General features: G+C 33.9%; 1 protein-coding gene across 11 annotated transcripts in view; it reads right to left on the bottom strand.

Annotated features, from left to right (window-relative positions):
* Nucleotides 1–25,673, bottom strand: part of Ppp3cb (protein phosphatase 3 catalytic subunit beta) — a 52,034-nt gene that overhangs the window by 5,140 nt on the left and 21,221 nt on the right. For 2 of the 11 annotated variants that reach the window (XM_048808984.1, XM_015500483.2), the window contains 8 exons: nucleotides 24,893–25,038; nucleotides 24,469–24,608; nucleotides 24,284–24,361; nucleotides 24,084–24,178; nucleotides 21,267–21,392; nucleotides 11,414–11,491; nucleotides 3,961–4,045; nucleotides 2,345–2,442 (listed from right to left, as the gene is read on the bottom strand). In XM_048808984.1, the coding sequence (XP_048664941.1) occupies nucleotides 2,345–2,442; nucleotides 3,961–4,045; nucleotides 11,414–11,491; nucleotides 21,267–21,392; nucleotides 24,084–24,178; nucleotides 24,284–24,361; nucleotides 24,469–24,608; nucleotides 24,893–25,038 (846 nt within the window). Of the gene's footprint in view, nucleotides 1–1,400; nucleotides 2,443–3,960; nucleotides 4,046–6,088; nucleotides 6,116–11,413; nucleotides 11,492–21,266; nucleotides 21,393–24,083; nucleotides 24,179–24,283; nucleotides 24,362–24,468; nucleotides 24,609–24,892; nucleotides 25,039–25,673 lie in introns of those variants that run through there. The other 9 variants (XM_048808991.1, XM_015500484.2, XM_048808981.1 and 6 more) reach the window with 8 other exon arrangements.

Below are 25,673 nucleotides of genomic sequence, written 5' to 3'. Positions count from 1 at the left end.
TTTTTTTTTTTTTTTTTTTTTTTTTTTTTTTTTTTTTTTTTTTTTAAATATTTATTTATTTAGTTTTCGGCAGACACAACATCTTTGTTTGTACGTGGTGCTGAGGATCGAACCCGGGCCGCACACATGCCAGGCGAGCTTGCTACCGCTTGAGCCACATCCCCAGCCCAAAGCTGCTGTTTTTCAAACCTTCCCTGCAGTTGAGGGTGGTTTCCAAGTTGGATGAATGAGCTTCAGGCTGCATACAATTAAAACTAAATAGATGAACTGAGTTATCAACAAACCATATAATTACCAGATACTACTGACTGTGAAATCTGAAAGCAAGTTTGCTATGGACACAATGTAAAAGCAGTAATATATCTATCTATCTATCTATCTATCTATCTATCTATCAGATAGATAGATATAGATATATAGATGTAGATACTTGAGAGATGTTTATAGTGTAGATTTATTAAGCATGATACCCTTTCAGGTTTTTTCCTAAACAAAGAGGAAGAAAAGTATAACATTTCTTAAGCTACTAAGAGTCCTCCTTTTCTAATTAACATTTTTGCTAGGTTTATTGAATGTTTAAAGTCTTCTTAATTTGTTTTATGTACATTCATGAAATTCTTTTTAGCTTAGTTTTCTAATGTTCATAATATTTTAAAGGAGGGCAAGTAATGTCAAGAGAAAGTATAGTTTTTTAATTAATTAAAAAAAGAGAAAGAAACAGGGCAAGAGGTACAGCTCAGTTGTGGAGTATGTGCTTAGCATGCTGGATTTAATGCCCAACATCATTAAGGGGAAGTAAGAAATTTCATTCCAAATGAAAATTTGAAACTATAATTTCAAAACAGTTGTACTTCTCAAATATGCCAGTAGTGGAAGCAGACAATACAGTAACATATAAAATAGAACATGTATAGACTACAAGTAAAAATTATTTGTCTAAAGGAAAAAAAACCACGTTTATTAAAAAGGGTTTATTATGGGACTGAATGAAACTGTGAAAGGTCAATCTAATTAGAAGTTAATAAAAATTTTTTAATTTCCATTTTTTTTAACTTTAAAAAAAAAATCACTAATTAGAACACCAAAAAGAAACTGTTATTCATACCAAGTAAAACATCAAGTCTGTTGCTGCCTGTTTTCAATAGAACACTGACCCTTGGAGGGCTGTCAGAAGTGGCTATAATAAAATATAAATTCAGGCTTTTTCACTTCACAATTATTGTTTCCAACCACCAGGGAAAGAAATTTACAATCCGAGTTACTGTGTATAGACTACAACATTCACATCACTTTCTTCTATTTAATCTGTAATGGGCTTTAAAAAGTTAACCCAGTGATTACACAAATACTTATGCCAAAAAGTTCATTTAAAAAATATATAAAATATTCAAAGAGCCAGATTACAGAAATGCTTTACGCATAATTCTTTTTATTTTCATGCAAAATAAAGGCACACTTAATAACACCCTTTCAATTTTGACTTACAGGATTTAAATTCAACCCCTTATAACAATGACTTAATATCTAATGTTACATTCATGTTCAGAATGCACAAAGTGCAGCAACAAATGCAGCAAACCTCAAAACAAGGTGCTACAAAGCTGCTTCTACATCAAAAGACAGACAAAATGTCTGATAGAGTAATTTAACTGAACATACTTTTACAAACATATAGCTAACCTATAGAAAGATAGACAGATTTAGGAAAGCAGCTACATCTGCAGAGGAAGGAAACAGCATGTTACAGACAGTCAATTATACATAGAACATTTGACAAACACCACAGAAAACAAACTTTGGCATCATTTTACCATGGTACAAAACCTTGCATAAAATCTTTTGGCAAGTGAAGAACATAAATACTGTTCTAGGGTCTAAGCAGATTGTTAATTCTAAAATAAAGAATTTGAAAATATAGCATTATCTAATACAATTACATGAATTAAAAAAAATAAGAAACTTGGAATTACATTTCCATTTTAGTGATATGGATGCCCCTGATTCACATTCTAACGTGGGGCTTTTAAAAGAAAAGGATGAATTAGACAAATGAATAAATAAATATATATTTCAAACTTTATAAGCTGCTCCCATATCTTTTCATGAAAAGATGAGGACCCAACCATTATTTTTAACTGAAAGAACTATCCAGTCTATCCATATTCTGCCATAGTCAGGTATTAATTAGACACTACCTATCATATAGTAACCTGCCTGTGTCAGGTGCTGAGACAGGAACTAAAAAGCAGAAGGAATTCCCTGCATGCATTATGTGAATTGTTAGCAAAAGAGTGAGGTGTGCCCCAGTCCATCTGAGGCACAGCAAGTTGCATAACATCATTACCACTTTGCAGGGTCTGCCGTCCTCCAGCCAACACTCCACTAGGCAACATCCCTGTGGGAGTCAGGCCCTTGAGTGTCAGCACGCTTTCACTCTCCTCCCTACAGCAGAGAAATAAAATAAACATTAAAGATTTCTAATAAGTACTTGGTTTAAAAGAAGGGATACAGGCCATATATACTTTACAATACTCATTGTTATTACCATATTTCCCTCAATTCTAAGACATATTTTTCCATATTCTAAATGTTTCAGATATAAGAGTATACCTTACAACTAAGAGTTTTTCCTCAAAAGCTTTATTAAATATGTGGTAAGATTATCAGTGGACATCATACAATTCAGAAAATATTTCATATGCCCGGAAGTTCAAGTGTCTGATATAATCAATTTTGCAAATTAATTAATTAATTTGTGATGCAGTGGATTGAAGCCTCCCACATACTAGGCAAGCACTGAGCGATATTCCCAGTCCTTTTGTTTTGAGACAGGGTCAGGCTAAATTGCCCAGGCTGGCCTCAACTTGGGATCCTCCTTCCTTAGCCTCTCAAGTGGCTGGATTACAGAAATGCACCACCACACTCAGTTTGCAAACAAAATTTTAAGGATTGGCTTATTCATTTGCATGATTAAACTTGGTCTTCTTAAATTAACTCCAGAAAATTTAATGAGGCCCCAGCAAAAGAGACATTCTATATGAATAAGTAAAATCATTAGAAATACTCTAAAGAAAGAGTATTTCCCCTCCTTCTTATTCTGATTTAATTTTCTTTTTTGGGGGGGGCGGGGGAGGGAGTACTGAGGATTGAACTCAGGTGTACTTAACCACTGAGCCACATCCCTAGCCCATTTTTGTATTTTATTTAGAGACAGGGTCTCATTGAGTTGCTTAGCGCCTTGCTAAGTGGCTGAAGCTGAATTTGAACTCATGACTCTCCTGCCTCAGCCTCCCAAGCTGCTGGGATTACAAAGGTGTACCACTGCACCTGGCTGTGATCTAATTTTCAAGGTGTAAATTTAGTGCTTTCATCACAGAACAAGAGATACCCAAATTGGCAATGAAGAATCGAATCACAAAAGTCAAAAATCCTAGTATGGGGGCCAGGGTGTGGCTCAGTGACAAAATGCATGTTTAGCATGCAAATATCCTGGGTTCAATCTCTAGCACCATAAAACAAAACACAAACAACAACAACAACAAAAATCCAAAAGCAAACAAACAAAATACCCCTAGATTTAAAAGAACTTGAGCCGGAAGCGGTGATGCACGCCTGTAATCCCAGTGGCTTGGGAGGCTGAGACAGGAAGATCACGAATTTCAAAGCTAGCCTCAGCAACGGCGAGGCATTAAGCAACTCATGAAACCCTGTCTCTAAACAAAATACAAAATAGGATTGGGGATGTGGCTCAGTGGTTGAGTGTCCCTGAGTTCAATCCCCAGTACCACCCCCTGCAAAAAAAAGAACTAAAAGAACTTGTGTTCCCTTCTTCAGCACATAAATGTACAACCTAACTTCTTTACCATGTTTCTTTTAGATGTCAACCACGATGATGCTCATAAATAAAGAACAATGAAATCAATTTCTACAAAACAAATAATCAGGAAAATATATCATTACCTGAGAACAGAGAAGACTCTTGCCATCTTTCCAATAGCTCGAATTTTGTTTCTTATGATTTCTTTCCGGGCTGCAGCTGAACCTACTTTCAATGGAATAAATAGAAAGAGAGACTCAAGTTTAGGGCATCCACACTTGCATTATTCTGTTAGCCTGTTCCACATTCATCTGAACCAATAATACCAAGTCCCCTGCCACCAGCTCACATGGAAGAGACTCATGCCAAAAAGTTTCCTGCTCCCTCAGTATTAGCTTTGGTAAACATGGGTCAAATGCTGAAGTCTGACACAGAACAGATGAAAAGTAACCCACAAACTTTAATTATCTCATACTACTCATTAATCAGTAAAACAGCAATGGGGGGAAAAAAAACTTAAGCCCAACTTGCAGCATCTCAAACTAGAGGAGAAAACTACTAATAATCTTATATTGTCTTTAACTTTCATGAGAGCCTACAGGCATGCAGCCTAACAGACAAGATATCAGTCTCAAGTCTAACCCTAACTATCATAAAAGCTTTTAACATGCAGGCTGAAAATAAACCATCATACTAGGAAAGAATAAGCTTCCTTGTTCCAACTTGATCTAAAAATAATGATATAAAGGGACTACAATGCAGGCAATCTCAAACTAAAGACCATACCAGCATTTTAACAACAATGCATATCTCAACCTCATTGACCAGTTGTCCTCTAAGGTCATGCAAGTATATATGAGCTCTTAAAACTGTAGGTGAGTATGAACAATGAGAAAAGACTTTCTGAAAAACTGGCTTAAGGACCACTACTACCTCATATCTAAAGGGTTAGTTGTACTATCACTGATACAGAATATACCAAAACAACTGGATCTTTGACTGAATGAAGACTCAAAGATTATATCTTCCTTCCCTTGGCCTCCAGAAAGAAAAACAATCTGTCCTGTTATCTCATATATAGCAATCAGAATCACTGTGGACCCAAGAGTGTGGTTCCTTAAAGTTGTGCTTCAACATGATGAAAACACACATATGGAAGCACCATGGTTGAGGAGAATGTTAAGGAAAGGCTAAAGATGCTACAGCAAAAGGGGCCTTAGATATACAGAGATCTGAACAATTATTAAGTCTTCTAAGCTAAAACATTTAATTTAAAATTCAAGCAACGTACAAATACATGTAATTAAAAACTAAGATGACCACTGGAACTGATCACAGGAAACAGAAAAAGAAATCCAATTTCAAAGATGAAAACAACAGATATATTTTAGAGAAAAAGGCTCCACGACTGTGTTCATGATGTTCTAAAGGATAATACTATGAGCACTGAAGCTACAGCTTTTTATAAGTGCAAAACTGTGTGCATACCACAGCATTAGATACATATTTTTTCAAATACCAAAAAAATTACTAAAAATCTAAGAATCATAGAATATTAGAATCTGAAGAGACATTAGGGACACTGTAAAATTCATTCTCACTTTATAAACAAAGTCATTAAGTTTATTAAGTGACTTGTCCAAGCATACAAGGTATGTCTAATTTTATTCTAATGAATTAATATAAATATTATGTTTTAAAATTGACATAAGTTTTCAAATAGCTAGACTGGGGGTGATCAGTAGGGGACTGGGAAGGATGGCTATAACAAAGTACATTAGGTTTAATTTGTATGTCTACAAAACCAAATTATATATAAACTATACTGATTCCAAATGAAAAAAAAATTCACAAGAATATAAAACACTGTAAAAATCAGGATTTTAAATCAGTCTACAAACACATCATGCATCATATTACATATTAAAGTAAATGTCCACAGTAAAATTACTTTGGGGAATAAGACAGACAATCAAACACCCCTAATCATGCAGGGAAAAGTATAAAACATTACAAATAAGCAAAAGAATGAAATTTTAAAACAAGAGGAATGAAAAGAGGGAAAATATTTCCATGCACAGAAAGACAGATATCTTGGAATATGACTTCTAAAAACATCAATACTAATTCTGATAAAACTTAAACTAAATTTGCACAAGGTCCAAAAGGACTCTGCATAAACATTCCTGAATGAATGTGCTAACTTACATGGACATGAGGATAACCTATGAAGTCATATTTCAAAACAACATTACTCTGTCTGGTCTGTACCTTTTTTATTGCCATATATGAGCCGTTCTTCAGATGGAGAGTCCAGAAAAAAGGAAGTGAATGATGGAGAAAAGGTGGTTGAGACAAATAAAAAGATAGAGATTTAACTTGGCAGTGGTACTGAAGAATGAATGTAGAAAGAAAGGGAGAATAATGAAGGCCCTCATATTTGAAAATTTGAAAAATGTAGTATTGTAGAATCTGAAGAATAAAAGAGGGATGCCACTGAGTAAAGCTCTAAAGTAGAGATTTCTTAAAAGATATGTGTTCAGAAGAAATTATGGACAGAATGGTTATAATATTTGATGAAAGTAGACATAATTAAGGACAGAAAAAAACACGTGAAAACACATAAGACTGATAAAAAACTGTGCTAACAACAATCGCACATTTATACTCATACCCCTAAAGAAATGTGTCATCCATGGAAGTATGTTAAGTGAAAGATAATGACACAAATCAGATACAAACTTGTGTGGTTCTTCAATGACAACATCATCTGCAAAACCTGTAGTATATACAGGTAACTTTATAAACTACCTCAGTAAAAAACCTTACCTATTCTCAATAAATAAAGCAAAAGCTCAGCCTCCTACACTATATAAGAATACATGTTTTCTTGAATCTGAATTGCAGAACTTTTGCATATAATCAGAAGCAACATGCACTTAATGTTCTCAATCCAGTCTGGGAGTTTGGGGGGCATCTTTTTGCAAAAATAGCAACAGACTGTTTCAAAGCAAGTAATAGCTCTAAGAGTAGGCAGTACTGGTTGTTTCATTTGAATTTAAGGTATCTTTCATTCTAATGCTAAGACACATGATTGCATTACAGGAAATGCAAAGTTTAGTAATACTATAACACATATGGATTATGTATTTTCTTTACCAAACTGAAGACAAAAAGTTAAATATCTGAAAGAAATAGTAGGCATTCTAATTATCAGTCTTCAAAAAATTTTATGACTAAATAATACCTCTAAAAGGGAAGCTATATGCATTTCTACATGCAATGTTCGTACAAATTTGTCTTAAAAACAACCCCACACATACATTAAACAATTCAGAGTACCAAAGATACATCTTTTAAGAATAAAGATTCTTATTCCTTTACTTAATCTCAGACTTGAACATACAAAAAATGCTCTTTCCTTCCTGCCACTATGTAATCACTAATTCTGCTACCTCCTTTTCCCCAAAGAAAAGCTAAATCCTCATTCTGCCTCCACAGCAAACCCCATTCCATCAAATTTTATTTCTTAAGTCAGATTTCTTCCCAGACCATCCAAGGATGGTTCCATTGCTACAAAGGAAAAGAGGAAGGTGAAGAGAAGCCCTGCCATCATGGTAAAAGAAAAGGAGAAAAGAGGAATGGGATAAGGGGGATGAAATAAGGAAATATGAGTGAGGAGAAATATACCTAGTTCTGGTAGCTCTGTTCTTTATCCCTTTCAAAACCTTAGTATCTACCCTAATATCCTCTCCCATATTCCTTCCATGTTCTTCATCTCCCAAATCACTTCCATTCCTCCATGCAAACACCTACATGTATATTTTTAAAACTTTTTCTTAAGAGTTCCTGCTCCTAATACTTTATAGGGCAAAGGTGAAAAAATGAGGAATAAATGCACCTGTCATGTTGGCTGTGAAGGAACATCTATTTCTAGTATTCAAAGCTGGAACTCAATGTATTTTCCCATAGAAACATTGTCATAAATGGTGCTGAAAAGATTTTAAATTACTTAAGAGTGGGAAATAATTTTCATCTTCTCTATTCTCATTTATGGATGAGAAGATCCCAAAAAATTAAGTGACTTTTCCAAGATTATGCTGCTAGTAAATAGTAGTGACAAGATACCTAAATCATTATCTTTTTCATTAAGTCATAATGTTTCTCTAATAATCAAATTCAATTTCTTTGGAATCTAATGATGTAAAAAGTGAAAAATTAGCATAATATATCACACTGATAGAAAAACATTAATATGCATAAAATCTAACTAGAGGGTAATACATTTTGTATGTTCATTTATGTGATTTTTAAAAATATTTTTTTAGTTGTAGATGGACATAATATCTTTATTTTATTTGTTTATTTTTATGTGGTGCTGGGGATCAAATCCAGTGCCTCATACATGCTAGACAAGCGCTCTACCACTGAGCCACAACCCCAACCCATTTACCTTTTTTTTTTTTTAAAGAATATGATATATTTATTTCTTGGTTGAATCTCAAAAAAATGATTTAGTGTCTATTTTCATATAAATCATAGGTACCTAAAATCAAGTAACATAGTTTAAACAAAAAAACTTTTTGCTTTTTCAGGGAGGGGAGTATAGGGGATTGAAACCAGGGACACTTTACCACTTTCCCCAACCCTTTCTATTTTTTGTTTTGAGATAGGATCTAAGTTGCCAAGGCTAGTCTGAAACTTGCAATTCTCCTGCCTCAGTTTCCCAAGTAGCTGGGAAGGTGTGCCACTACATCCAGCTTTTGCTTTTTTTTTTTTTTTTGTGGTACTCGTGCATGCGAGGCAGGTACTCTAACAACTGAGCTATATCCCCAGCCCAGCCTCTGCTTTTTATTATAGAAAAAAGAATAAAGCATTACCTACTACTATTTCTATTCAACATACTATTGACATTGCTAAGAATTTTTAAAGATAAAAGGAAAGGAGGGCTGTGTTGTAGCTCAGTGGTAGAGCGCTTACCTAGCACATATGAGGCCCTGGATTCAATCCTCAGCACCACATAAAAAATAAATGAATAAATAAAGCTATGAAAAGTAAATAAATAAAGGTATTGTGTACATCTACATCTAATTTTTTTAAAAAGGAAAGGTTAAAAATAAGAAAGTAATAATATCAGCTTTATGTAAATGATATATTTTAAAAGTTATGGAAAATAATTAAAAATTGCTGTATAAAATAATTCTATTGACCTAAATTGTTGAATGTAAGTCTACAAATATATAATGTATTACTTTATATAGCTAGAAAATATGCTGAGAAATGCCAGTTATAATAATAATAGGAATTTATAAAATACTAAAGTATTAATTTAACTTGATGATAATCATTTTTCTAAACAAAACTACATACTATCTTAAATGAAATAATTATATATTTGATAGTGTAATTATAGTAAATAAAGTTATTTTATAGATATCTTTAGTTTGGAAGATACAGGTATAGAGTTACATAATACCAACTGAAATACTCACTTGGTATTTCACAGCATTTGACAAATTACTAAAAAACTTTACCTAACAAATTCAGTAGGCAATGTCCCAAGAACTATTTCAATGACTCTCGATAATTCATTATCTCAATGCCTATATTTTGAAGTAGGTATTATCCTCACTTTGAAGAGAAGGGAAACAGAGGTTAAGTGACTTGCCTGAAGGCACACACGCATTGTAAGGACCTACTACAGTATGAGCCTGGAACTTACAACAGTGATATCAGAACAGGAAAAAGAAATATCTACTTAAAATCATTTAAAATTTTTTAATAAAAAGCATTTGACAAAATACGTTAAGCTAAAAAACTTCTACACAAACATCAAAAGAAAATAAAAAGCATAAAATATTACTACTAAGCTTATTATCCAAACCAAAAAATAACTGATATAAATGTATAAGAGTAAAAGCATATCTTTCTGCCTGCCACCAAGAGATAGCAGTAACATTTCTATATAGTCACTCTGCAATTTCAACAAATGGGTTTACAAGTGTGTAAGAATCACTCTTGTGGATGGGAATATAGCATGTGGTAGAGTATCTGCTTAGCATGCCAGAGGCCCTGAGTTCAATCCCTAGCACAACAAAAACAAAAGCAAACAAATAAAACACTTGTTGTGGTTAGAAAAAAATTTGCATAGTTTTTACTCAGATTTTGTTCAATAAGTGATCAATTAAGGTGAATAGTTTACACAGCTAGAAAAATAGCACCATTAAAAATCAAAGAAATGTAAATTTATCCAACTCTAATTTCCTACTAGACAGCCATCAAGCAAAATAAGAAAAAATGACCAAAATTCAAAGAGGTGGGACCTATGGAGACATAGGTGCAGGGATTTACTGCTAGAAGTAATTCATATTGTTCACAATTCTTCTGCAAAGCAATGTGGTTGTTAACACATAAAATAGTGAGGCTAATATTCATATTCTTTAAGTCTATAATTTCCATCATGAAATTTTTCCAAGTAGATAAATAAAAGCTATTGTACAAATATGTTATTGCACTACAATTCATAATAAAGATAATTTAGGACAGCACAATTGCCAAATATGAGATTAATGAAGAAAATTATGCCATATTAATAAACACAGAAATATATAGGCATTGCTAGGTGTGATGGCATGCACCTGTAGTCCCAGCTATTAGGGAGGCTAAGGCAGAATAGCTTGAGCCCAGGAGTTTGAAGCCAGCTTAGGCAATATATCAAGTCCCAAAAAAGGTAAAGGCAAAAGCAAAGGGGAAGGGAAAGAGAAGAAAAGAAAGAAGGAAGGAAAGAAGGGAAGGAGGTAAGAAGAAAGGGAGATGCAGCTCTTAAATCTTACCAATATGTAGACCATATTTAACACATGAAAATATTTAAATACTGACAAATATAAAAAACAGTAAAAACAAACACATTATAATTTGTTTACCTTTTTATTTACTCAGTTAAAGTCTTAAATAAAAATTTCAAAATGTCAAAACTAAAGCAACTATAATGCACCAATAAAACAATACAGGAAAAAAGGAAATTTTTTCCCTATGGTATTCACTTATATTATAAATATGCATTGGGTACATAGACTTATTGGCTTATATAGAATTAGCAACCATATATAACCTTGTTTCTATGGAAAAAAATCATTTCATAATTTCTAGTAAACTAACAAATGGTCCTTTAGAACATAACCACACTAAATTGAGAATAGCTTAATTTGGTGTCTGCAAAGAAGAAGTGAAAGCAATACTGGGAGTTCATGCATGTTTCTAATTTACTAAGAATACTACACTAAGTCCTGACTTCAAAAAGCAGTGTTCATATTCATGAAGAACCACATCCCACTAATATTTTTCAATTTTCCTTTTCTTCTGTTCTATCTTTCAAATTTTCCCTTTTCTAAAATTCACCTTTTTCTCCATATCACCATTTAAAAATACTTATAATCATTTAAAAATATTAAACGTTATCTGAAAGTGACTTGTCACTTATCAAACAGGATAGCCATCTGAAAACAATCACTTTCCTTTTGCAATAAAGTATATATTGAGGCTGAACAGTTAAGAGATACCATTTCAAATAAAAAATAGTAAGATAAGTAATCATACCATCAAACTGGTCTTCACCTTCAGTCATTAATTCATCATCAGAGCAAATACTCAGAACATTTACCAACATTTCTGTCACTATTCAAAAAAGAAAAAAAGTTACATGTTAGTTGCCCATAACAACTGTCTACGAATGCACAGCAAGGATTCATACAAAAGGCCAAATAATGTTTAACTCAAGAAGACACATTCTGATAGCAGAAATAATGAAATTAAGTTTGTAAAGGCTTTCAAAATGAAAGCAGGAATAAGAAGTCTGAGAGAAAGCAATTCTTTTATGGAATAAACTTTCAAGTCCCTCAGGAAAAAAAAAATATCAAACCCCAAAGAGATGAGAACAGAGAAATAACAGATGAATGTACACATTTCAAGTCTTCATTCGTAGATATGGCATTAAAGAGTAAGAAAATAATCACGGCACAGATCTCCTGTTTCAAAAATGTCCCAGGATTCAATCTTTCAAAAACCAGCCACAGGGGATGGGGTTGTGGCTCAGCGGTAGAGCACTAGCCTAGCACATGTGAGGTGCTGGGTTCGATCCTCAGCACCATATTAAAAATAAATAAATAGATAAATAAATAAATAAAGTGTTGTGTCGAGATATATATATATATAAAATATATGAGAATGAACAGCCACAGCAAATTTATTTCTAAGATTACTAATGACCATGTGACAATCTGAATCCATGGCTCTTTCATAGGCTTATTCCTCTCCTTGATTATATTAAATTTCCCTTCTCTCTTTTTTTGGTTACCAGGAATCTACTCTTGTGAGACCATGTTTTCAAACAAAATTTGTATGTCTTCAAGATCCTCTCTGCAGTCTTATTCTTTTTATAAGTCCTATTTCTTAACAATTCCATCCATTACTACAATTATAGTTTAAATATCACCTTCTTGCAGATGATTCCAGAATCTCTCCCACCCCCACCACTACTGTGATACTGGGAATTAAACCCAGGAGTACTTTACCACTGAGTTATTACCCCTGTACCTTTTATTTTTTATTTTGAGATAGAATACCGTTATTTTGCTGAGGCTGATCTCAAACTTGGGATCTCCTACCTCAGCCTCCCCAAGTAGGTGGGATTAAAGGTGTGCACCACCATGCCCAGCTAATTCCAAAATCTTTATTTCCAGTCTTGATCTCTTCTTCAGGTTCTGGATTTCCTTGATAGTTTATTGCCAAACTGTCTTAAACCATTTGTATATTGTTTGCTTTCCCTACTAAATTGAAAGTCCCATGAGTGCAGGACATTGTTTTGTTCTCCACTTAGGTTTGGTTTCCAGAGCCTAACACAATGCCTGGCACAAAATAGGCACCCAATAAATATCTAACAAATGAGTCCATAAAATAAGAAAGATATGGACTGGGGATATAGCTCAGTTGATACACTGCTTGCCTCGCATGCACAGGGTCCTGGGTTCAATCCCCAGCACCACACACACACACACACACACACACACAAAAGAATTAAGTTTCAATTAATAAATAAAAATACCTATTGACTATTAGCCAGTGGATGTTCTGAAATGAATATACCCAGAATAAAATTCAGTACCACTGCTACAAACCTACTTTTCCTTCTACAAATGTATTAAAAGCACAACCAATGCTAGGTAAGTATGCTAAGGCTTTGGGATTCAGATATGAAAGGCAGTCTTTAACCATAAAAGGCTATCAACTACCGAGGGAGACCAACATATCAAACAAAAGTGAGAGATAAAAACTATTCTGTAAGTATTCAAAGATATCAAAGACCTTCTGGAAAAGGAAAGACTTCTGGTAAATGACAAATCCACTGAAAAAGAACAAAGTATCACGATACTTACAAAAATTAACTCAAAATGGAACAAAGACAAAGACCCATACATAACAGCTAAAACTATAAAACTCTTAGTAACAAAACAAAACTCAGTAAAAAACAAAGGGGTTATCTCTATGAGCTCGGATTAGGCAATGGTTTCCTCAATATGACACCAAAAGCATAAACAACAAAACAAAAAATAGATAAATAGTACTTATCAAAATGTTGCTGGGCATGGTAGCACCAGCTTATAACTACAGCTACTCAGGAGGTTAAAGCAGGAGGATCACTTGAGCTCAGGAGTTTGGGGCCAGCCTGCGCAATATAGTAAGATCCTGTCTCAAAAATAAAACAAAACAAGAATCTTGTGTTTCAAAGGACACTGTTAAGAAAACGAAAAGCCAACCCATAGAACAGGAGAAAATATTTGAAAACCATTTATCTAATAAGAGATTTGCTTCTAGAATACATAAAAAAAAAAAAAAGAGAGAACAACAGTTTAAAAAAAAAGAAAAAACACCTAATTATAAATGAACAAAGGATTTGAAAATACATTCATGTAAAGATATATAAATGGCCAATAGCCCATGAAAAGATGTTCAATATCACTATTCACTGGGGAAATACAATTCAAAACTACTTTATAGGGCCTGGAGTTGTGGCTCAGTGGTAAAGTGCTTGCCTAGTGGGTATGAGGCACTGGGTTAGATCCTCACCACCACATAAAAATAAATAAAATAAAAAAATAAAATAAAATAAAATAAAGGGACTGGGGTTGTGGCTCAGCGGTAGAGCGCTCACCTAGCACGTGCAGGGCCCTGGGTTCAATCCTCAGCACCACATAAAAATGAATGAATGAGGGCTGGGGTTGTGGCTCAGCAGTAGAGCACTCGCCTAGCTCATGCAGGGTCCTAGATTCAATTCTCAGCACCATATAAAAATAAATAAAGTAAAGGTATTGTGAAAAAAAATGAATGAATGAAATAAAGGTATTATGTCCAACTACAGCTAAAATATAAATATTTTTTTTTTTTTAAATATTTATTTATTTTAGTTCTCGGCGGACACAACATCTTTGTTTGTATGTGGTGCTGAGGATCGAACCCGGGCCGCACACATGCCAGGCGAGCGCGCTACTGCTTGAGCCACATCCCCAGCCCCTAAATATTTTTAAAATAAAATAAAATAAAGGTATTGTGTCCATCTGTAACTAAACATAAAGTAAACCACTTTATATTTACTATGATAGCAACAATAAAAAGGACAAACAATAAGAAGTGTTGGCAATGACATGGACAAACTAGAATCATTACACACTGCAGGTAAGGCTGTAAAATGATACAGATGCTTTGGAAAACAGTTTGGCAGACCTTCAAAAGGTTAATTATATCAAAGAGTTACCATATGACACAGCAATTTCACTCCCAGGACGACACCCAAGAAAAATGAAAAATAAAGTCTACACAAAAATTTGGACATGAATGTTCTTCTCAGCATTATTCATAATAGTCAAAGTAGAAAGTAAGTCCAAAACTGATGATTTGATAAACAAAATGGGGTATATCCATATAATAGAATATTATTTAGTCATAAAAAGGAATGAAGAACTGGTTCATACTACAACATGGATAACCTAAAAATTTTATGGAAAGAAACCACACAAAAACCACATGTTGTATTTCCATTTATATGAGGTGTCTGGAACAGGTAAATCTATGAAGACAGTACATTAGTCGCTGCCTAATGGCAAGGAGGACTTGTGGGGAAATAAATGCTAACAGGCATGGATAGAATTTCTTTAAGGGGATGATGAAAAAAATGTTCCAAACTTGACTGTGGTAATGATTGCAAAAAAGTCTACAGAATATACTAAAAACCATTTAATTATACAATTTAAATAGATCCATCATATGGTATATGATATATATTTCAATAAGACTGTTATGAAAAATAAAGAAAAAGGATGAAAGCATAAAACTTAAAAGACATAGCTGATTTTTAAAGAAACTATCCATTCTGTGTTACAGCTGGAACATAAGAATATGCAACAGAAAGGCAGGAAATAAGGCTGAAGAAACTTCAAGTCAAAGAATCTGTGTAACAAGTTAATGTACATTTTGAAAATTATATAGAAACATTTATGAATACTAAAATAGTATATTTTAAGTAAATAATATTTATCATCTAGAATCCTGATTGGGAAAGAATGGTCAGAAAGTCATAGCCAAGTAGTAGCTTGAGAAAAATGTCAAATGAGAGAAATATTACTTATTTTTTATTTTAAAATCAGATAGATCTGAATAATTCATAAAAGAGCTAGTTAAGAGATCTGAGGAAGTCAGGTGTGGTGGCACACATCTGTGATCCCAGCAACTCAGGAGGTTAAGGAAGGAGGATCTCAAGTTCAAAGCCAGCCTAAACAACTTAGTGAGGCCCTAAACAACTTAGTGAGACCCTGTCTCAAGATAAAAAATAAGAAGGGCTGGGGATATGACTCAGTGGTAAAACACCCCTAATTTCAATTCCTGGCTACCCGCCCATCCCCCCACCCCCCCCAAAAAAAGAGAGAGAGTCTGAAGAGCAGAGAATGTGAATGATAAATCAAATTTCCTGGGGTAGGAGGAGCTGAGAGGTAAGAGAATCTAAGGACAAGTTAGAAGGGCAAGCCTTTGGATAGAAGGGTTACCTTCTCAACAAGAATTCAAGAAGAGTATTCTAATAAAGTAGGAAACAATAAAGAGAGAAAGTGGCTGTTACTGACAAGTATGTTCATTGAGTGAAGAAAATAGCTGGAAGAAGTATTTAAGAAGAGAAAGGATGAAAATTTAGGCTCTATCCTAAGGAAAATGGAAGAAGCATACTATAAACCTAAAGAATGTTTGGATACTACTGAGAGCTCAGATAATGTTAGATATCAAGGGATGGGTTGGACAAAGAAGAGCACACCTGTAATCTCAGTGGCTTGGGAGGCTGAAGCAGGAGGATTATAAGTTCAAAGCCAGCCTCAGCAAGAGCAAGGCCCTAAGCAACTGAGTGAGACCCTGTCTCTAAATAAAACACCAAATAGGGCTGCAGATGTGGCACAGTGGCCAAGTGCCCCTGAGTTCAATCCCCAGTACCTTCCCCCCAGCCCCTCCCAAAAAAAGAAATCAAGGGGTGGCACCAATTTGTAAGGCTGTATGACTATCTCCAATACTGCTCTATACCTGGGCTGTAATAATGAAGAAAATGGATGGCTGTACTTAAATAGAGCCAAAGTTGATTGGACAAATGAAGTAGACAAAGGAGAGAAAGGAGTTTGACATTATGTTAGGAAGGAAGAAAGTCAAAAAGAGATCCAACTATTAAGAAAATAACATAGTCATGTAAGCCCAGTGACTCATGAGCCTGATGCAGGAAGAATGCAAATTCAAGCCCAGCCTCAGCAACTTAGTAAGGCCCTAAGCAACTTAGTGAGACCCTATCTCAAAAAATTCAAAAGAACTAGGGATATAGCTCAGTAGTAAAGTACTCCTGGGTTCAATACCTAGAATCAAGAAAAAAAAGAAAGAAAGAAAATGACAAAGGCCAAGAGATCCCAATGAAGAGGAAGAAAAGCAGTAACTAGAGTAGAAAGTTATATCAGAAGAATTTTCTCACTAGCATTTATTAATGGTATTATCTTTTCCAGATTCAAAATATCCAAGTCATCTTCAACCATTTCTACTCCTTAAACTTGTAATCTTTTTTCATTACTTCTACTTCCACAGTTCTTTTGGTTCTCCACATTCTCTATTCCTAATGCTACCACAGCTTCATTAAGTCTCTAGCTGGGTACCAGGGATTGAACTCAGATCTATTTTGTATTTTATTTAGAGACAGGGTCTCAATGAGTTGCTTAGTGCCTCAACATTGCTGAGGCTGGCTTTGAACTCGCAATCCTCCTGCCTCAGTCTCTGGAGCCACTGGGATTACAGGCTTACGCCACCATGCCTAGTTCTACTTAACTTTTGATGTAGCTTCATAATAGGTTTCCCAGTCTCTAGTTCTTCCATCCAATTCATTCACCACCACAATTTTTCTCCTTTTTTCCTAGTGCTGATAGAACTCAGGGCCTTGCACATTCTAGTCAAGCTCTCTACCTGAACTCAATTCGCACTGAACTAAATTCCCAGCTCAGGATTTTTTTTCTAAATGTCTACCAAGGTCATAATTGTTTCAGTGTCTTGTAATAATTTATTAAAGTCCCAATTTCTTTGTGTGGTGATCAAGATCCTCATGATGCAATTGGTGACAATTTTTTTCATACTTTATCTAGTACTCTCCAGCCATATTACATCTTATCATCATTATTTATGTATCTCAAGTCTTCTATTAATCTGCAAATATTACTTGTTTGGTTTTTTTTTTTCTTTGTGCTGCTGGGGATTGAACCCAGGGCCTTGTATATGGGAGGCAAACATTCCATCAACTAAGCTATACCCCTGCCCTACTTGTCTCTTTATATCTTAGTACCCTAAATAAAAGAGACGCTTTAAAAAATGAATTCAATAGCCAATATGGTGGCACATGCCTGCTATCTCAGCACCTCAGGAGGCTGAGGCAAGAGAGCCACAGATTCAAGGCCAGCCTCAGAAAGTTAGTGAAATCCTGTCTCAAAATAAAAAAATAGAAAAGGACAGGATATAGCTCAGTGATAAAGAGCCCCTGGGTTCAATCCCCAGTACAAAAAAAAAAAAATTAAATAAGTCTACATGTATGATAGTTTCTGAAAGAGCACACCATTCTGGATTCCCTAAAACAGAGGTTTTCAATAGGGCCAGTAAACCTAAGACAGATTACCAATTCATTTCAGATGTATGACTATACTAAAAATGTTCTGTGTAGTATGACACATGTTTCTACCGAATATTCCCTTTCTCAAAAGGGTTCTGTGGGCTGGATATGGAGCTCAGTGCTACAGTGCTTGTTTAATGTGCATGAGGTCCTGAGTTTGATCTTTAGCACTGCCAAAAAAAAAAAAAAAGAAAGAAAGAATTCTATATTAAGAAACTGACATTTTTGGGTATAGTTACTTTTAAAAAATGAATCATTTTAAAGAAATATTTTGAAGTACATATAAATTCAAAAAAATACTAGCTGTGATTTTCTTCAAAATAATTTGGGTATATAGGGAGGAGAGTAGTGGATAGGGATATAAATGACCTAAGATTGGCCATATATGCTCAGAGTTTTCCAGTTTAAGGTTTTGATACACCAACAAAAATATGGGAAAAAATGAAATTAAAAAGGGGTTCTTATCCTCCAAAAAAGGTTAAGGAAACTCTGCTTTTATCTATGATGCTATGATTGAATTACTTCTCATATACCAACCCCCCCCCAAAAAAAAAAACCAGGTTGTTAAGTATAATATATCCCGTACACTTTAAACCATCCTCTCAGGAAGTCTCTAGCTTAGGTTAGTTGTTTCCCAGGGTCTAGACCAGAGTGAAACTGGCTTTTTGTATGTAGTACACATGAAATGTCACTTGTATTTATTTAGAAACAAGAAGTACTTAGGCTAAAACTTAGGTGGTCAGGGTTACAGTTTTCTATCATATGCAGAAAAAAAAGATGGGGAGGGATCTCATGAAAATCAAAGGGAGATCAGTGAAAGAAAGAGATGAGAGGGTGGGAGATAAGGAGGGAGGGGGGAAGTACTAGGGATTGACATTGGCCAAATTATATTGTTAAATTGTGTGTATGTATGAATAAATAACAAACCCCATTGTATGTACAACTGTAATGCGCCAATTAAAAAAAAGTAGTTAGGCTAAACAAACAGCTATCATGTATTAAAATGTTAAATCTGAAGCCAGGCGAGATGGCGCACACCTGTAATCCTAGTGGCTCGAAAGGCTGAAACAGGAGGATCTTGAGTTCAAAGCCAGCCTCAGCAAAAGCATGCACTAAGCAACTCAGTGAGACCCTGTCTCTAAATAGAATACAAAATAGGGCTGGGGATGTGGCTCAGTGGTTGAGTGCCCCTGAGTTCAATCCCTGTATCCCTGACCCCTAAAAAAAACAAAGTTAAATCTGAAGAGTCTGAGAAAATTCTATTAATGCTCTAGAAAGTGGCTAGGATTCCATGTGTGCAATATTAAAATCTAAGCTCTCTCTCTCTTTTTTTCCCCCTTGCCCATACCAGGGGTTGAACCCAGGGCTGCTTAACCACTGGGCCACAACCTTAGTGCCCCCTATTTAAAAACTTTTATTTATCTACTTTAGTTGTAGTTGGACACAATACCTTTATTTTATTTATTTATTATGTGGTGCTGAGGATCAAACCTAGTGCATCACACATGCTACTCAGCCCCTTTTTTATTTTATATTTTGAGATAGGATCTCAACAGATTGCTGAGGGTCTCACCAAGTTGCTGTGGCTGACTTTGAATTTGTGATCCTCCTGCCTCAGCCTCACTTTTTTAATTTAGAAAAGACCACACAGAAAAATAACAAAAATGGTCAAAAGATTTAAATATTTCCATTTCTTATGAGATAAAATGATTTAGAGTGGCAAAAGAAGAACCAAGATGATTTAGTAGAATTGAAATGTGGGAACATCAATAGAAGCCTAATATTCTCCATATTCATTTCACTTGTAGGAGATCCACAGAAATTAAATTTTCTCATCTCTCGAAAGGAAGTGGACTACATAATTAAGTTTGCTTATGAGCTCTAAAACACTATGATGTCCTAGTTTTTCACAGGTACACTGAGAAAAACCTATTACCTTTATTTCTTTCCTTATTTAAACATTCACAGCATCAACCTTTAAGTTAGATATAATGAAACATTTCCTTAAGTGGAGGCATCATGGAATCAAATTATAGAGACTCTCAAAAGTCCCTTTTCTTCCTACTTATCTTTCTGGCCCCCAGTAGCTTTCCTCCCCATATTACATTAAAATAGCTGAGTTGTAGTCTAGCCTGGAGGCCAGAGAGTAAGCAAGATGAATGCTTAAATTCCCTTTAGCTTGCTGATGCTATGATTGAACTATTTCTCATATACCAAAGATAGAAGGTTGTTAAGTGTAATGCATCCCTTGCACCTAAGCCCTCAACTGCCCCTCTTCTCAAATGCTAAAGCAAGTAATTCTATCTCCATATTAAATTAACATCAGACTTACTAAGTAAATGAAGACCAAAGGCAATCTGCAGAAAACCTATTTAACACACACAGTTTAAATATTAATTCTGAATTTTAGAAAGAAAAATTGTCTTTGAAGAAGTGACATATCATACAGAAAGGAACATTTTGTAACATGAAGAGGTGTGAAAAAAAGAGGGGGCTATAGAACAAAATGTTTTATAATCATGTCTGTACTCATGCTGTCATTTGTCTTATATGAAAACTGAGGCATTGCCCTGTGAAAAAAATTATAGATAAAAAAGAAAAATGTGATGAGTAACAAGATCCTAAGAATTCTACAGAACTAGAAAATAAAGACATAAATTTATTAAATAGCATTTATTTTCTCTTTAAAAGCTTATTTAGTTAATAGGTATTTCTCTTAAATTATCAGAAAGGCTCACTATTAAAATTTTATACATATTTCTGATATAGGAGAAGAAATATTAGGTTAGAACTGAGATCTCTCTTTATCATTTTTCTCAATGCATACTATAAGATGACTAACATTGCCAAAATAAGGGCTATTAAATTCTCCTATAAATTGCTATGGCATTCCAAAAAATGGTGTCAAAATATGCAGAAGAGGCCAATCCAATCTAAAGATATTCCTCCATAAAAGATTTACACTGAAAACAAAAAGGAAGAAAATCCAACAGCTGAAGACAACATCAGGCTATTTATAAGTCTTCTTCCAGTCCCCTCAAATGGGGGCTGTAAACAGCTAACTAAAATATCTTTGAGGCTCTTATATCCACACTCACAGACACAAGTAGAACTGTAATCACAGTGAAATCAGACTTCAGTATCCTTTAGCAAGTATGTGCCAGTGGTAGTAAACTGGAGTAAATGTAATGGTAATGAAACAGTTACTTTAAAAAGTAAAAATCATACCTTTTTCTCCAACAAAAGGTAAAGACCATGTGAAGACATCCATAAAATTGGGCAACCAGTAAGGATGTGGAGAACAGTTGAACTGCCGAATATTCATCACATTATTTTCATACTTTAATACAGCAGCTGCAAGATAAGTTAAATGTCAACAAAACAATTCAGCTTTAGCCTCAAAAATAAAAAATACATAAAAACAAAAAATATATATATTTTTAAGAGGGAGGAGGATTGAGGGATAAGTAGAATCTGGGCTGGTGGAGGGAGGAACTAATTTTCCATAACAACACACTTTTTTGTTTTTAACACACTTTTATATAGAGTAACATATCTAAGTTATTATTAATGAAATTTTTAGGTTATTTTCAGACTGTTTGTTTTACTTTATAATTCAATAATGAACATGCACCTTTACTAAATCCAAAATTGTGAAAACTCAATTGTTAAAAGAAACATAGAATGATAATGAGCAATTTTCTAGGTTTTTAAAGTTCAAATAAATCAAAGAATTAAAGAGGATCTTTTTAGCTGTAGGCAACCTGATAAAGGTAGCTGAATGGTAACAAAGCAAACAAATAAATAAAATATTTTATTTATGGATGTACCAATGTATTTATTTTGTTTAATATAGGAAATCAGGTAAAATTATTACAAAGAAGTATTTTACTTCATTAAGAAAAAAATTTTTTATTAAAATACCAGAAGGGAAAAATAACTAAATAATTCAATGATAATATATTCATCTCAATTTCAGAAATCTAATACTTCAATATGTTTAGATAATTAATATTTTAAATTAACCTTCACAGATTTCAGTCACTGGTTTTATTACTTTATGGAACATGAGGTTAGAAGCACTAGATTCTAATCTAAACTATAGCATGTTACTAGCTGTACAATATGTGATAAATTATTTAATCTGGGTTGTTTTGTTTTGTTTATAAAATGGGGACTAGGGATGTAGATGAGTGGTACAGGGCTTGCCTAGCATGTGTGAAGCCCTGGGTTCAATCCCCAGTACCTCAAAAATAAAAAATAAAGTAAAAAGAAACTAAAATGTCCACTTGGTCTATCTCAGAAGTTTAAGATTAGAGAAGGTATTTCACATTAAACTACATAAAAGTACAAAATGCTTTACAAATATTATAATAATTATCTAGTTGCTTTTTTTCACTTTAATGAAAAGTACTGAAATGCAGCTGTTAAATTCCAAGATCTGCAATTTTGGCTAATACAGGACCAAATATAATCCTGCTACATGTTAGCATTTACTAACTTAACATGTATTATGTTTGCTTCCCTTGTAAAACTGCCATGTGAAATAATATTTAAACTTAGCCTCAGTTTTTATACCAAACTTTCAGAACTTAGAGAGGAGAGAAAAATCTAGAAAATTGTCTTATCAGTAGAAATGAAACATTACAAACATGCCCATACTATGTAAACACTGAAGTCGTTAACACTACTTATGTTCAGACTCAGAATAACTAAGAGACATTTGATTTTGAAAAGAGAGTCAGTGGTTTGAGTTTCACTTTTAAGTACTAAAAAAATTGATTCCTTAACCTCCTGAGTCAAACTGAAAAAGAAAAACCAGTAAAGGAGTAATCAACTAGGCTCTAAAACTGACAATGGTAAGTCATAGTTGAGGAATTAGAGCATTGGCATAAAGTTAAATGTAGTGCTCAATTCTGTTTTTGAGAATGGAGTCAAAACTTAGATATTCTTCTTTTCAAAAATGAAGCCACATTTCATCACATATAAATTCTTATAGCATATTCTAAATTATCCAGTGTGCTATTTGATCTCAGGCAAATGTTTTAATCTTTTACCCATCATTTCCCATCATCCAAAAAAATCTTCTGCTTCTGTTCCGAACTTACACCATGACCCATATTTAGCAATGACTTCATTATCTTTATAAATGTACTTTTTAAAGTCTTTAACCTTCTGTTCCTTTCTCCTGGCACATCTACTATAGCCTTACTTTGAAGCTATGAAATAGTCAACTGAATTCCAGACATGTCAAGACAAAATAGGAGCCAGCCTCTTAATTTCCTCCTCTGAAACTGATCTACATTAGCCCAATCTCATCTTCAGTGTCCTTGGCACATACTTAACTAGATTAAGACTGTTTGGCATTATCTGTCAATAATAGTTATATTCAGAATAAAATGAGATCCAATCATTACAGACAGATCAAATTAGGAAGGAAGAAGGAGAAATGGAAACCACTGGAACACAAGATAAGGAAAACAGATAAAAGGAAAAAAGCAGTGTAAAGAAAGGATAGAGACAAATGTATTTCTAAAAGGACATCAAAGTGGATTAATCAAAGAAAGTTCAAATACATATCTTCATGGGACAATGATAAAGACTGGGAAATAAGAAGGAAAAGAATCTACATCAGTGAATATAAAACAATCAACATAATAAACTAAATAAGTAGATGGTACAAATAAACAAAATGGTCAAAGCAGCATCAGTATTATACAGATAAGAAAACATTCTCTTGATTATAAGGGGAAAGATTTAAGAAAGGGGAGCTTAAGAAAATTGTGTTTGTTTTGTATAATGTACTTAACTCAGAGTACTTTTTACAAAAACAACTTTTGTGAATGCTAAGTTGTGGAATGGTTAACATATAATGAAGTTTCACATTTTGGATTTTTATTTTTTGTTCTCTCCCCTCCCTTATATCTATTTTTATGAAATTTTGATGGTTTCAAACAATGCCCTTTTTCTCTATTATTTTTTTTTAAAAATAAGTATATTAAAATGCTAAGTTGCTTAACAATTTTTTTATCAACAACATCTTACCTTTATTATTGTAGACATCTAAGTAATTAGGTGCCGAAAAAATTGTTATTAATGAAGGGAACCCTGTAGTTTGACTTTTTCTGTACATTCTATAGCTGCAAAACAAATAGCTTAATATGCATCGTAAAGCATCAATCATGGTTACTAAGTTTGATTTGTATTCAAGGTGTTAATTTGGGTCAGGGAAACAAAATTCTTACCCTGCATCTTGAGCTTCATGAGCTCTAATAATCGATAACAAATTATTGTTTTGCAAAAATTCACACACTGCTGGATAGCTGTAGGGGAAAAAGAGTAAATTAAGTAAAAGAATGTTTGTATGTATATGAAGCATATGATATTTTAAAGAACTAAAATGTGATTAATCTTGCATATTTTTCCTTACTTATAAAAATAAGAACATCCTCGAACTGTATTGTGACTAAAATGTTCCTGTGATTTTTCATTTCCAAAATCTTCAGAAGGATCAGACCATAGCAAGTCACACATTGGTCCAAATGCAGGTGGCTCTTTGAATCTATCTAACTGTGAAAAAAAAAAAAAAAAAAGAAGAAGAAGAAAAGAAATAAAGAATGGAAATAACTCACCAAAAGTTGGGGATAGAATGTGCAAAAGAAAGTGGTATCAACTTCGAATGTAGTACATATTACATTGTTTTGAATGATTAGAAGATTATTTCCCTAAATATCAGTATACTAGTTTTTACCATTACCTAATCTTGGCATTGAAGAGAAATTTGAAGTCTGACTCTCTACTTAACAAAGAACAATAAATAGGAATCAACTTTGGAACCAAAAATATATACTCACTCTTCTAATATCATCCAGTGTGTGTATTTCTGGTGAAAGTCCACCATGAACACAAAGGAACTGTTGATTTAAAAGTGCAGCAAGAGGCAGGCTATCAAAAGCTTCCATACAAGCTTCATAAACTCTTTCTGAATATTTAATTTTACCTAGAAAAAAAAATCAAATATTTGAAATATACATCACTACTAGATCATTTTTAAAACAGATGGATACTGATATTAAATTTTTATTTCTTGCTTTCTCTTCTCCCTTATATTGTGTTTATACTGAGATATGGATAGGACAGTTTCAATTATAAAAGGTAAATATTCCAAATTAAAACCCAAACTAGAAAACTATGGAGAGAGAAAACACACAAATAGTGGTCAGGAGTTGAGAGTAGGTGAAGAGGTAACTATAAAAAAGCAGCAAGAGGAGCTGGGGTTGTGGCTCAGTGGTAGAGCACTTGCTTGGTATGTGTGAGGCATTAGGTTCGATTCTCAACACTGTGTATAAATAAATGAACAAAATAAAGGCTCATTAAAAAAAAAATCTCTTTAAAAACAAAACAAAACAAAACAAAACAGCAAGAGCCAGGCACAGTAGCGCACACCTGTAATCCCAGCCACTAAGGAGGCAGAGACTGGAGGATTTCAAGTTCAAAGACAGACTCAGCAATTTAGCAAGGCCCTAAGCAACTTAGCGAGACCCTGCCTCAAAATAAAAAAATTAGAAGGGCTGGGGGTGTGGCTTAGTGGTTAAGCACCTGGGTTCAATTCCAGGCACCAAAAAAAAAAAAAAA

Source organism: Marmota marmota, unplaced genomic scaffold (assembly GCF_001458135.2).
Source record: "Marmota marmota marmota unplaced genomic scaffold, marMar, whole genome shotgun sequence".
In the NCBI taxonomy this organism is placed as follows: Eukaryota; Metazoa; Chordata; class Mammalia; order Rodentia; family Sciuridae; genus Marmota; species Marmota marmota.
This window is presented reverse-complemented; position numbering and strand designations above follow the sequence as displayed.